At 37.4% G+C, this 14961-nt stretch overlaps 1 protein-coding gene across 2 annotated transcripts in view; it reads left to right on the forward strand.

Annotated features, from left to right (window-relative positions):
- The window catches only part of OXSR1 (oxidative stress responsive 1), an 85117-nt gene that overhangs the window by 18879 nt on the left and 51277 nt on the right, over positions 1–14961 (forward strand). The window contains exons 1-2 of one of the 2 annotated variants that reach the window (XM_018038248.1): positions 7955–8059; positions 9725–9861. In XM_018038248.1, the coding sequence (XP_017893737.1) occupies positions 9771–9861 (91 nt within the window). In that variant the 5' untranslated portion in view covers positions 7955–8059; positions 9725–9770. Of the gene's footprint in view, positions 1–7374; positions 7484–7954; positions 8060–9724; positions 9862–14961 lie in introns of those variants that run through there. The other variant, XM_018038247.1, reaches the window with a different exon arrangement.

Genomic DNA, 14961 nt, shown 5'->3' on the forward strand with positions numbered 1-14961 from the left:
TGAATATTTCATCTAACCTGTTCTCTGGTATTGAATGATTTTTGTGTCCTCTTTATTGTTATAAACAATGCTTGCTTGCTTCTTTCTCTCTTTAAAATAGTATCATGCAGTTGTGATTCCTGGGTCAAATGGAGCATCCTTTAAAAGGCTTTGGCCTTCTAGGAACGAATCTGCATTCTGACCATTGATGCAGGATGACAGATAGAATGACCCAGCAGCACTGGCTCCTCCAAGGGTCAGGGAGAAGAAAGGGGGCCCCAAGAATCTAGAGCTGTATGAGATTTCTGCAGTGTTAAGAACCATCAACACAGGGATTGTTTTGCAGTTCTTTTATACTCCGTGACACCTAGAGTAGTTTTAAGTATGTAGTAAGTATTCAGCAAGCGAAATAAGATAGTTTTTCCACATCATTTGATTTTTCAAATCCTCAACTTCTTTGGCTTAAAATGCAAATATATCTATCTGCTTCTGCTTTGTATACCTCATGAGGTTTTTCTTGAAGATCAAATGATATAGTACTGGAAACCATAAACTACCATTCAAATGTGAACTAATATTGTTAAATTGTTAAATAATTTCTCTAAGATCATGCACAGTTATGGTAGAAAGGGCAGAAACTAGGACTGGGATGATTTGTCAGTCCAGAATTTTTTTCCATTGTCCCAGATTGGGTTTAATTTGTAGTATAACTGTGATACAGAGATAATATAATTATATATTGAACTTTCAGCAGATGAGGCAGATCTATTTCATCAGGAATTGGTAAGGCATACGCAGAAGCTGAAGAATTGGGTTGCTAGAGTGATCTTGAGCCGTTTGGTGAGAGAACACATACTTGGGAGGAGATGCTGATTGAAACACTATGTGGTGTACTTGGGTTTACAGCTGCCAGCAAGGACCTTAGAGCACCACTTGAACATGTGAACTACAGTGATCATAAAAGATGCCTAAATTGTAAACTAATTCTTCTTACAGAAAAACGGTATTTTTAATCCATATATTAACACTGGAATTTGAGAAGTCCAATATGAATTCCTATCATTGGCCAGTTACTTTTCATAATCCATAACGATGGTATAAAGAAAATGAAAGTCTTATTATTTACTACTTTATGACTAAAGCAACTAAGGCTCAAAGTTTAAATAACTTGACTAAGTTCATATGACGGTAACAACACTTTTTCAGTACTAGGCGTTAAAGTGTACTTTAACCTCATAAACATCTCTGAGATAGGTAGTAGCTCTACTCTGTAGATGAGGGAATTAAATCATAATAAGCAACAGAGTCTGGACTAAAAAACCAGGTTTTTATGACTCAAGTCTACTATTTTTTTTAACTTCATAAAATACTAATAAAATGATTAAATCTTAGTTCAAAAGTGTAAAGAGCATCTCTTCTCAAATATCATTTGACATTCTTGAAAGTAATATTTGTGTTATTACACTAGGGCCTTACTTTCAGAGGAATGCAAATTTGATATAGCTTAGTGAAAGGAAAGAAATTGGTTAGACCTTTATAAAATTTGTCCACATATTCCAGAAATCTTTACATTGCATATATAATATTTGCAAATCAACAAATAATAAAGATGGGGGAAAGTGATTTAAAGTGACTTCAAAATAATTGGCTTTCTTAAAATAATTGGTGCATATGCAGGTAGGATTCCACTCAACCCTGAACAAGCATCAGAAATGAAAAGAATGCCTGATTTGTGGTATTTGTGGTAGTGTTAGGACTTGAGATCTAAGTGCCAGTGGCTCTGTATCTAAAAGATACAAAGGCCTTCAATTTATCTTAAAAAAATTATCAGCTCAGCATACTCAACTTTTGATGTTGTGATTGTAAGATTTTTTTTCAAGACTGTCTTCATTATAATGCAGAAAGGATGCTCTGGGTTCTCCGGAGAGTACTGATGTAAACCAATTACAGGTGTGTATTGTGCGTGACGGTGACTAGTGAGGAGGCAGTATATTATTCCTTTCTCTTGTCAAAATGTTTTCTTGTTTGACAATCTTTGCAAAAAGCGTGATCACAAAATCAGCTGTCAGATAGTAGTACATTTATTTTCTCCAGAGATTTTACTCACAGACTCTAGGAAAGGCATAGAATGCAGATGATTGAGATTTTTCTCTCCTCTGATAAATGCTTGGACTGGATTCATTGGACAAACATCTGAGGGGACCATTAAGAGGCTTAAAATGTCTTTTCTTCTATCATAAAGCTCACGATCTGGTTGAAGAGTTAAGGTTCTTGTCTGCTGTACAAGGCAGAGTGTGACAACGCCTCGGAAAAGTTTGAATACTATGTTGAAGTACAAGGTAGACGCAAACTCCTAGTTATGAAGGTGGAGACCTTTGTGGAGATGTTTGTGTCCTGGGCCACCCGGGCTGGGAAGACTTTGAAGAGGCAGAGATGGAGACCCTGCTGGTCAAGGCTTTAAAATCAGCAAAGGATAGCATATTATCTAATAACGTTATGAATATGTTGATACAATATATATTATATATATTAATGTAACTGAGACGTTTTCATAAAACAGTTCTTAATTATATTATATGGAATGCACTCTGATTTTTTATCCTATTTTTGTCTATTTTTTAATGTGATCCACTAAGTTTGTATCATGACCCATATGAGTTGCATCTCATAGGTTGAGGAACACTGGATTGCACGAAAAGATATTGAGACTCTAAATTCAGGGAATGACAATGGAAAGAAAGACACAAATTTTGTCAAGATTTTATAGATTGAAAAGTTGTTAGTTCTAGAATGAGCACTTCATGATGGCAGAGACTGTTCACTCTGAATGGATGAATGAATGAATAAATTAACATTACTTGGGGAATGACTCAGTAGTGTGAAGTGAAGGAAAATCAACTATGTTGGAGTAATTAGAAAACCAGGGGGGTTGCAACACTATTTACATTAGTTAGAACATGGATGCAACCTAGTGTTCATCAACAGATGAATGGATAAAGAAGCTGGTACGAATAGGCAATGGAATATTACTCAGCCATGAAAAGGAATGCATTTGAATCAGTTCTAATGGGGTGGACAAACCTAGAGCCTGTTATACAGAGTGAAGTAAGTCAGAGAAAGATAAATATCTTGTGTACTAACACATATATATGGAATCTAGAAAGGTGGCACTGAAGAATTTATTTGCAGGGCAGCAGTGGAGAAGGCAGTGGCATCCCACTCCAGTACTCTTGCCTGGAAAATCCCATGGATGGAGGAGCCTGGTGGGCTGCAATCCATGGGGTCGCACAGAGTCGGACACGACTGAGCGACTTCACTTTGACGATTCAGTTTCATGCATTGGAGAAGGAAATGGCAACCCACTCCAGTGTTCTTGCCTGGAGAATCCCAGGGATGGGGGAGCCTGGTGGGCTGCCATCTATGGGGTCACACAGAGTCGGACACAACTGAAGCGACTTAGCAGCAGCAGTGGAGAAACAGACCTAGAGAACAGACTGATGGGTGTGGTGGGGGTGGGGGAGATGGAGAGGGTGGGATGTATGGAGAGAGTAACATGAAAACTTACAATACCATAGGTAAAATAGATAGCCAGTGGGAATTTGCTATATGACTCGGGGAACTCAAACGGGCTCTGTGACAATCTAGAGGGGTGGGATGGGGAGGGAAGTTCAAGAGGGAGGGGACATATATATACCTATGGCTGATTCTTGTTGATATTTGACAGAAAACAAAATTCTGTAAAGCAATTACCTTCAATTAAGAAATAAATAAAAGAAAAAACAAAGCCAGAGGGCAAAGAATAGAAATCGCGATGAATGAGTTTTAAAAAGGAGTGAACAATGGTCATTAAAACATGGCTTTAGAAAGCCTGAGGTGGAGCACTAAAAATTCCAGACAAAGATCTGGTCCTAGCAGACAGATAGGACTGTCAGGAAAGCATTTTCATGACTAGGAGTGGAAGCATTTAGGAGTGTTGAGGAAGCTGCTGGGAAATTTGAGTCAGAATGAGGCACGTGGGATCTTTGTTGCAGTGTTGCAGGCTTAATTACCCTGTGGCATATGGCATCTTAGTTACCTGCCCAGGGATTGAACCCATGTCCCCTGCATTGGAAGGCAGGTTCTTAACCACTGGACCACCAGGGAAGGCCTGCCACAATTTCTTCATCTATTCATCTGTCATTGGATATCTAGGTTGCTTCCATGTCCTGGCTATTATAAATAGTGGTACAGTAAACATTGGGGTGTGTGGTGAATCCTAAATTCTTGAACACAGTTATAATTACCTGAGACTTAAGATATGGTCCCAGGTAATTAAACAATGAAAAACATTTATTTTTCCTATTTTAATGTCGGCCTTTCCTATGGCTCAGTGGTAAAGAATCCTCCTTCAGTGCAGAAGAGGTGGGTTCCATCCCTGAGTTGGGACGATCCCCTGGAGTAGGAAATGGCAACCCACTCAAGTGTTCTTCACAGGAAAACCCATGGACAGAGGAGCCTGGTGGGCTATGGTCCATGGAGTCGCAAAGAATTGGACACAGTTGAGCACTTAAGCTGTATATTGTCACCCTGCTTATTTAACTTATATGCAGAGTACATCATGAGAAATGCTGGGCTGGAAGAAGCACAAGCTGGAACCAAGATTGCCGGGAGAAATATCAATAACCTCAGATATGCAGATGACACCACCCTTAGGGCAGAAAGTGAAGAGGAGCTAAAAAAAAGCCTGATGAAAGTGAAAGTGGAGAGTGAAAAGGTTGGCTTAAAGCTCAACATTCAGAAAACGAAGATCATGACATCCGGTCCCATCACTTCATGGGAAATAGATGGGGAAACAGTGGAAACAGTGTAAGACTTTGTTTTTTTGGGCTCCAAAATCACTGCAGATGGTGACTGCAGCCATGAAATTAAAAGACGCTTACTCCTTGGAAGGAAAGTTATGACCAACCTAGATAGCATATTGAAAAGCAGAGACATTACTTTGCCAACAAAGGTCCGTCTTGTCAAGGCTGTGGTTTTTTCAGTAGTCATATATGGATGTGAGAGTTGGACTGTGAATAATGTTGAGCGTCGAAGAATTGATTCTTTCGAACTGTGGTGTTGGAGAAGACTCTTGAGAGTCCCTTGGACTGCAAAGAGATCCAACCAGTCCATTCTGAAGGAGATCAGCCCTGGGATTTCTTTGGGAGGAATGATGCTAAAGCTGAAACTCCAGTACTTTGGCCACCTCATGCAGAGTTGACTCATTGGAAAAGACTTTGATGCTGGGAGGGATTGGGGGCAGGAGGAGAAGGGGATGACAGAGGATGACATGGCTGGATGGCATCACGGACTCGATGGACGTGAGTCTGAATGAACTCCAGGAGATGGTGATGGACAGGGAGGCCTGGCGTGCTGCGATTCATGGGGTTGCAAAGAGTCGGACACAACTGAGTGACTGAACTGAACTGAACTGAGCGTTTAAGCACGCAACAGGATTGTAATGTCAGTGTAGTAAAACTTTTTATAGGAAGGTTTCCCTGATTGTCACTCCTAATTTTGGATGATTCACCTCTTCAGTGAAATCATATAGTATTTAGTACTTCTCCTATCAGACTTTATTCATGTGTGTTGTAAATTAGTATTTGTCTAACTTCTTCACCATACTGTAAGTTTCGTGAACGTTCATCATTATACTAGTATTGCACCTGGCATAAAGTAGGCACTTGGTAAATTTCTGTTGAAAGCATGACCTGTGTTTAGACAGGTCTACCCCAGTGTCTAAAATCTGTCTTGCATATTTCATCCTTTTCTTTTGTTCTGTAATTTTATGTGCTTTGCACCTTGTACTGCTATAATATCCCACATCTTATAAAACACATAGTTCCCGCCCACTCTATGAAGACTTCTTGCCTTAACTGTTCTTTCCTCTGGAATTCTTGTAACATTTTCCTCATTTGGCATGTATATGCTGTCCTGTACATTACCTCTTATGTGTACATATCTTATCTATTCAAGTCCTATATAACTGTGCCAGTAGGCAGGTTTTTATTACTTTAGTTCCTCTTCCTTATCCTCCGTGTTTACTTAGCTTGGAAGACTGTGCTAATACTTAGTGGGTAGCAAAAATGCACACAACAAGCCCTCGCCATAAAAGAACTTACGTCCGAGTAGCGAACATGAGAAGAGAAGGAGCACCTTTCGTGAACACTTCTTATGAATCAGGGATTTGGAACAGCTTTTACACAGTTGATCTTACTGAACAAATACCAAGGGTGTAGGGCAAGTATATCAAGAAGTAAAAAGCTGTATAAAGTGCTGTAGGATTTCATTCAGCAAATATTTATTGAGGGTAGACTGTGTGCCAAGCACAATGATGAGTGCTAGTAATACAGAGTCTGATCTCTCATTGAGCTTACAGTTTTGTGAGGGATGCAGAAAAATAAACAGGCAACTACATATGGTATGATAATTCCCACCATGTGTAGGAATCCACTTCTAAGTACTTGCTTGGTTGAAGCTCTCAGTTGCACAGGGGAGGACAGGCGCATAAGCATCCAACTTTCTATCCAGACATATGTGCTATAATGTAAGGAGATGTGCACAGAGCTTAGAAGCTAAGAGAAGGGACATGTCACTAAACCTGGGAAGCTGGGTGGAAGTGGTATTTTGGCTGAGATTGGCAGGGTGATTTGGTGTTTTTAGCTGGATGAAAATGAGGGAAGTGTACTTTAGGCAGAGGGAACAATAAGGTTAAGTGTGCACAATTAGAAGCAGCATGGCTCACTTCAAGTTACTGTGGTAGGACTTGGGTGTGTTGAGGGTAGTTTCAGTGAAGGCAGTGGGAATAATGGAGAGATAAGCAGGGTCCTGACCACAAGACTTCCATAAGGCATCTTATCACATCAGATCTAATCTAAATTCATAACTGAGAATAGTGTAAGCTTCGACTTTGGGCTCAGGTTTCTACTTTTGATTTAGTTTATGACTTCTTTAAAGTGAGAATTGTTAATCATTTCACAAAAATGAGATGAAACTATTTTGGGGGAAAAAAGCGCCAAACAAAAAATCACTCTCCATTTATTAGTAATTATCCTCTGTGACTGTAAAACCTGTTTCCCAAGATTTCTTCAGGGACACCTTGAAGTAAAAAATGTGTCCCAGTGGAGGCCTCTGTGGTACTGTGCCAAGGTGTGATAAATAGTATGTTTCTGGTTTCAAAGATTACTGGTTTAATGAGTGAAAGGAGTAGGAATCAGAATGGACTGAGGGAAACCAAGTGGTTTTTTGGTTTAACCATTCTTGAAGAGATCAGAACCATGAAAATCCTAAAAATGTCGTGACATCGTCTTTGAAATTCATTCTAATGTTGTTTTAGGCTTGCATATAATGAATTACCATGTTTTCTCTTCTTTGTAGAAAGAAATTCAAGCCATGAGTCAGTGCCATCATCCTAATATTGTGTCTTACTACACATCTTTTGTGGTAAAAGATGAGCTGTGGCTAGTCATGAAGCTGTTAAGTGGAGGTGAGTAGAGTACAATGAAATGCCAATTTCATGGTTTAGAAAGTAAATACAAATGTTTTCTTTGGTTTGGTTTTCATGGACATGCATTTGAGGAGATACTGAGATTACAGTATCTAACAATACTAGTGTACAAGGTGAGACAAGTCACATGTTGCATTTGGTTGTCATGCTTCTTCAATTTCTCTCAATCTAGGATGGTTCCCTCCTACTTCCTCTCTTCCATTTCACAAATTTATGAAATGTCTGGTTTGAAGGGTCTGTGTTGTAGGATGTTCCACATTCTGGATTTATGTGGTTATTTCTTCCTGGTGATGTTTAACTTGATTTATATTCCTCTGTTTCCTACAAATTAAAAATTAGACCTAAAGGGTTATTTGGACAGAGTATTTTGTAGGTGGTGCTTTGTACTTTATATTGCATCACGTAAAGAAGTAGTATTTGCTGTCTGGTTGTATCTTTAATAGTGATGTTGATTTTGATTGCTGAAAATTACGACAGCCAGGCCTCTCCATGGAAAAGCTGGCTTTATTTCCCTTTGCAGCTAGCAAGAAGTCTTTGGGATGATACTGTGGCACTGTGAGTATCCAGTTCCCCAAGTCTTTGATCTAATGATTTTTAATATCCATTAACAATCCTTGTTTGAGTCAGTTATTTTGTCAGAGGTTGCAGAATGGTAATTTTTTCTTTTTCTTTTTATTAACATTTATAAAGTGGCATTCTTCGCTGTGAAGAAACTTCCCTTTATTAACTGGGACTTTTTGATTACTCTGTACTGTAATTCCTACTGAAAGAAAGTGAAGTCGCTCAGTTGTGTCATGTCTGACTCTTTGCGGCCCCATGGACTGTAGTCTACTAGGGCCCTCTGTCCATGGGATTTTCCAGGCAAGAATACTGGAGTGGGTTGCCATTTCCTTCTCCAGGGGATCTTCCCAACCCAGGGATCGAACCCGGGTCTCACGCATTGCGGGCAGACACTTTAGACAGGATAAATGTGTTTTTTTAAGGACCAATTTTCACAGTAAAGAATGTTTAATAATCACTGCCAGTGACTTTTTTCTTTTTTCCCACTGAGTGATGCTTTCTTTTTTGAAGTATTACTATGTAAACTCAAGGATTTTTTTTCATATATTCAGTGCCTTTCAATCAGTTACACTCTTTTTTTTTTTTGATGCTCAGGTTATCCAAATTTTGTTAGTGGAAGTCTCTTCAAACGTGCTGTGGTGTCCTTTTGACATGATCCATCAATCTTCGATAACCTTGATTTTTGGTTCTGTATAAATGATTCACAGTTATTTTGCATTTCTCAGAATCGGCCAATATTCTAAGGAGCCCTGATCCTCTTTATGGGGAATGGTATTCAGAAAGTATAACTTGGATATCTGAGTACTGCTACTATTTTGTCCTTGCTTCTGTTTGGAAGAGCTTGGAAATATAGCATATTAAAACAAATCATAATTTGACATTAGTATTTCCAATTCAGATTTAACATTGCAGACCTTTAAAACTTTAAAAATTACACTCGCATCTCTTTTCTCTTAGACAGAAAAATCTTGGTCCCCCATATTAACATAATTATGTACTGTATCCTGCACTATTGTGTATACAGTTATTTCTGCTTTAGTCCTTAGAATAAAATGTAAATATTGCTAATTGCAAGCAATGGACCCTTAGTATGTATAGATTGTCAATTTTGTTATGGTTACCCAGAAGTCCATGCCATATAATAAATTAGACATTTTGCTACAACATGGATTTGAATGATGTGGCAAGATAGGACATGTGAGTGATGGAGCTGCCCAACTTTCCCATCACTTTGCTGCTTGTTTGCATATGTATTTAACATGGGAGCATTATTTTTCATTTTCAGTTTTAGTGTAGGATTACAGGAAAGAGAATCCATATTTGTTATTTTAATACCATTACTCATTGAATACCTTACTTCCCCAGAGAAGCTTTAAAGAAAAGTCTGTAGGCTTTAGAATTAAATTCTAGATTTTCTACTTAGCGGTTATATCCCTAGGCGAACTCTTTGAACCTGTTAACTTGTCTGTTAAATGGGGATGCCTTTCCTGCGTTTCAGGGTATTGGTGAGGAGTAAGTGAGATGACTGTGTAGAGCATCCACCACTGTGCTGACATCTAGTAGGTGCACAAGAAATTTTAGTCATTAATGATAATGATCCCGTGTTATTTGATGCTTTTCAGTGTAGCCAGAATCACCTTTTTGTTTCAATCCCATTAGTGACACACTGGAGAAACTGGATTGCTTTGTTAAAGGCCCTGTTCATATGATGGTTGGAAGCCTTGCTAACACCAACCACCTTTCAAGATGGTGGTCAAGCATGGTTCTTTCAGTATGGACAGATTTGGGAATATTAGGTAATACTGTATCTTTCGTTATTGATCACCTACAGCATAATTTTCTTTATATGTAATTTGTGAAATGTGTAATACAGAGTTTTTAATGTTTTGCTAAAAAGTCCTCTGATGAATGGGAATAAATTGCTTGATTCTCTGATCCACAGCTGTATGCCAGTCCATCCTTTCTGCTACTTATAAGCAGAATGCCTTTAAAAAATTTATTTTTGTTGCTTTTAAAGAATTCCCATTCCTCTCTCAGTGAGTATATGTCCTGATCACAAGGCAGGATATGGTATATATAGCTGGGTGGGATGTCTTTGAAATGTACCTTTCTGTTCTTCCAGGTCTTAAGTTTCCTGGGATGGTGCCCAGTTTTTCCAGCATTAGGACTCAGGAAATTTCCTGGGCAATAATTTTCAAATATGTTCCAAGCATTAATTCTTTTAAAGATTACTTTTAATTTTATGAGTCAACATAATCTTATATCTAAATGTTTACTTTTGGAATATTAAAAATTTTGCACCTTTTTTAGTGTAATCTTTGGTAGTTTTAAAGTGAACACATTTAAACTGAAGAGATACATTAAGCAATATGTAGAAAACAAAAAAAAGAACTAAGCACAGCAAAAAAACTTTTTTAAATAGGAGGGAACTGTCAAGATAGCTCAGTTAAAATGGCTTTCATCAAATACTTATTGATTACCAATACTTTGGTGAATCAGTCAGTTCCTTGCTCTTATGGGTCTTATAACTAATAAAAAGTTGCAATTAAATAATTATAAGTGTGTCGAGTGCCATGAGGAAGTATCAGGTATCATGGGAACAAGTATTAGCAGAACCTAACTGTTGAGGGAGAGTGGCTGTGATGGGATAGAGACCGCCTTCAGGAGGTGATGTTCTTCAGGAGACTCGAAGAATAGGTAATAACTAGCCAGGTGAGATGGATGTGGAGGTGGTATCAGGGGGAAAATGGGAGAAAGACCCACAGATAGAGGAACACTGTATTGGGGGTGAGTGGAGGCAAGATGGAGGAGAGTGGTGTGCCTTGGGATCTGATAAGGAAATCACAGCTAGAGCAGAGAGAGCGAGAGATGGGGACCATTGAGAAGCAGGGGCTCCATCTGAATAATTTAAAAATATAAATAGCCAGAATTAACACAAATATGTATAGGCTACATTCTTTCATATTAACTTTTCCTTTCGTACTAACTTTTCCAACCAAAATATTTAAAATGCATATGTTTGATTTAGCAACATTGTACTGATATAGAATTTAATAATCTAATTAAATTGTAAAATGAACTGCAACCGGCACTCTTAAGCCCATGGACCAGGAGGACATCATGGTTAAAATAAGTTAAATTGTGCCTATTATAATTATTTTATAATGCTTTCTTATAACTATGATATTATTATCTTTTATAAATTAAATAATTGGAACTCATGTTGAGTGTTGAAATTTATTAGTATAGAAGGTTAATCTTTAGAAATTAGAACCACTTTCTATCTAAATAGCTATTTCTACCATTTATTAGCACCAAACTGCAATGTAAGATTTTTAGAAATCAAAGTAATTAAGAAAGCTTCTGAAAGGAAAAGATAGAGAAGAATCTGTAGGCTTTAAAGGGAGGAACTGTAGAAATGCAGAAGTCTAATTTAAATGCACTGTCTTAGTGAATTACTTTGTGATTTAAGGATACTCTCATCTTTGTCATCTTCTGAGAGAGAAAAGGTATGGTACTTCTTTGACCCTGAGCATGACCCAGGTAAAAAATACATGGTATTGTGAGTGACAGATTTTGTATGATCAAGCAACAGTGAGGGTATGTCTGCTGATTTGAAATGAAATACTCAGAGCAAGCAAATTTTGGCTCCTTTTAAAACTTATATGGCTTAGGAAGACGTAAGCAGCACCCAGTGGGTAAAGATTGATTAAAACTTGGTAAAAATACTGGTATCTAAAATGGGTGAATTAATTTTTGACTCAGTGTTTATTCATAAAACTAAACTGAGGAAATAAATATATTGACTGAGTGATTAATTTGATTGAGCTATAATTGTCAGATTTAACAAATGTCTTGAACCAGCAACTGCTTCACCACTTTTTCAATATCATTTTAATGTTTAGTAATGATTTTCTTGTACAGTAAAAGTTTTTCACTTTTTTAAAATGTTCTGTGCCATGGACTGTGGAGGCAGATGTGAGGTAGTTTGGGGAGTAGATGATCTATACTTTAATTTTTTGCTTCATTAAAAAATTTATACCAAATCCCTCTTGTTTTCCATTATTTAATTTACTTGCATTTACTTTAAAAAATTCATGGGTTTCAGTGGACAGTCTAGGTTGTTAAAGTGCAACTTCTTGGGCCCTACGTGAGATCTCTTGAATGGCAATCTTTAAGATCTGGGAATCAGCATTTTTAGCTAGTTTGCTAAGTAATTTCTTAATGTATTAAAGTTTGAGGACAGATTATCCCTATAGAACACTTCTTCCAGATAATGCCCAAGGACATACTATTTTATATGCCGATACAGGCTTCCTTCATTGTTCCTTTTCTTTAAATCTTAATTTGAATCATCCAGTGATAGTTTTCTTTTGCTTAGCATATTTTACCTTCATCTTTCTCTTAGTTTATATGAAGAATTGTATATAATTTTGATATTTCAAGAGGGGGGATTGTAGGCATTGTGTAAGATGCTGCAAGATGCTGAGGAAATCGTTTGAGAAAGAAGGGGGACCCTTCCAGGACCAATATTTGTCAGTTAAGGATGTAGATCTTAGTGGCATGACCATCCCTTCACCTATAAAAACCATATTCTTGGGAGACTAAAACTGAAAAGACAACTTATCCCAGGGAAGAAGGGGCTTCTTAGATAGCTTTGTTTGGGTATATCCATTCTGGGCATAATCTGAGGATGTGCATCACTTTAATTTCCCTATTAACCACTGGGTGATGTGAAATTAATAGAAATCTAAGATTTTCGAAAAGGAGTTCCTGCTTCAGACTCATTTAAAATGCATATCTGGTAACTTTGCTGTGCCCTAGGGTCTTTGTTGCCCATTTCTTTGACCTCCCAGACTAGAAGGTCTCTGAAAGTCAGCAGTCATGCTCTGTGGATCTGGACATACTCTGTGGCACCTAGTTCTAGATCTTATATACTATGACTTAACTATTGAATGAAAAAATTGTGATTTAAATTCCTAGTAGGAGTTTTCCCCTTTGCCTTCCTTATTTTAGATATTCTTTACATTACAGTCATTTAACTCATTTGGCATTTATATATATATGTTTTCTTACTGAACAGTTCTTAATGTGGCCTGGATTTCTAAGAAGAATGAAATACCTGGCCAGTTGGTATAGTCACTTTGCTCTGGGGGTCAATGTGTGATTGGTTAAACTAAACAGAACAAAACTTGTTCCTTAGTTTCCCTCCTTGTGGATCATAGTCTTATGAATCCCAGAAATAAAGAGGGAGAAAATCTTTAAAAAGTTACCAAGAATCTGAAGTCTCCCATTATTTGTCTACAGAGAAGAAACAGCCAGTCTTCTGTTAGAGGTGGAGCGTGGTAGTTGCCTTGCTTTCTAGGATGGGGAGGGTGGGATCTGGGAATCTTATTCTGCTTTTTATGACTTTCAACCAGTTTTCCTGTGTTCAAACCTTTCCATCAGTAACCCCTCATATCCGTCTACGTGGTCTAAGGTGTTTGTGTTCTGAGCCTTTCTGGAACTCAAGGGAAGAGATCTATGTTTTCCTAACTGATACATCTCCTCTGCAGGCACTGAAGTTTCCAATTTTTCCCCTCTGCATACTCAAAGTTACTTTTTCTGCTTTCTCTCTTTCAGAAAATTAATAATGTATCTCTTTTGTTCTTCTTGTTTTCTTTTTTATTCTGGATTTATGCCCTTTTTGTCAGGCTTATCAAGTTAGTGGATTTCCAGTGGGAGCTGAAGTAAATGTGTTCAGTTCTCTCATGTTTTCAAGGATTTCATCTAGACCACTTCTTTCTCTCTTGGAAATATATATTTTTCTCTGTAAGTGTGTGCAATAAAAAACACCCACCAGGGCAAGTTTTCAACAGAAACATTTGCCAAGAAATGGACATTCAATCTTTTCAGTGTACTTTGTTATATTTCAGACTCCTTGGCACAATTTTTAATATTGGAAATTATTTTGTTTTGGTTCTCTGATCTTTATGGGCCATTGTACTGCCAGAAATCCTACTGATCTCTAGCAAGCTTTTTTTTTTTTTATGGTAGATAACATTCTGTGATTCTAATTATTATGTACTTAGTTGCTCAGTCATGTCTGACTCTTTGTGACGCTAAGGACTATAGCCTGCCAGACTCCTCTGTCCATGGGGATTTTTCAGGCAAGAATACTGGAGTGGGTTGCTATGCCCTCCCCCAGGGAATCTTCTCAACCCAGGGATCGTGCCCAGGTCTCCCACATTGCAGGCAGATTCTTTACCAGCTGAGCCACCGGAGAAGCCCTTAATTATTATATTGGTGTGTTTTCCCTCCCTCTGATTTTTAATAGGAGTATTATTTCCTATCCTGGGAAGAATGAGATTGATTAATACATCTAGGCTGTTATTTAAAGAGAACTGCTACTTTTATTCCTTGCATATTTTTCTTTGTCTTAACCTGTTTTATTTCTATTACTTATTAACCTGAAATATAATTTTAACCTTTAAATTAGTTTGCATACACATGTGATATTTGACCTGAATTTCAGATGTATTTTATATCTTTATTTAAACAATGTTGCATACTCTAATCTGATGTTAGAAACCTAAATTGGTTTGTTACATCTTTTGCTAAAGTGTTATTGACCAATATGGTTTACCTAGGGATTCTTCAGAGGTGATTTAAAAAATCCTCTATTACCTTTTTCAAATTCTCATTAGATGCCTAAAGAAGATGCTGGTGTAACACTTCTATTTGGATATTAGGTTGCTTTCTGTTTTAGAGTAGAATTAATATATTATTAATTTTAAACTTTTATATTTCCTTATATTGCTATTTTTTCCTTCCTTTCCTACACAGCTAAATTTACGAGAAGATTTACATGTGTTTTGATTTTTAAATGGCTCTGAATTATATTGAATGAGTTAAAA

This window comes from Capra hircus, chromosome 22, assembly GCF_001704415.2.
Source record: "Capra hircus breed San Clemente chromosome 22, ASM170441v1, whole genome shotgun sequence".
Classification (NCBI taxonomy): Eukaryota; Metazoa; Chordata; class Mammalia; order Artiodactyla; family Bovidae; genus Capra; species Capra hircus.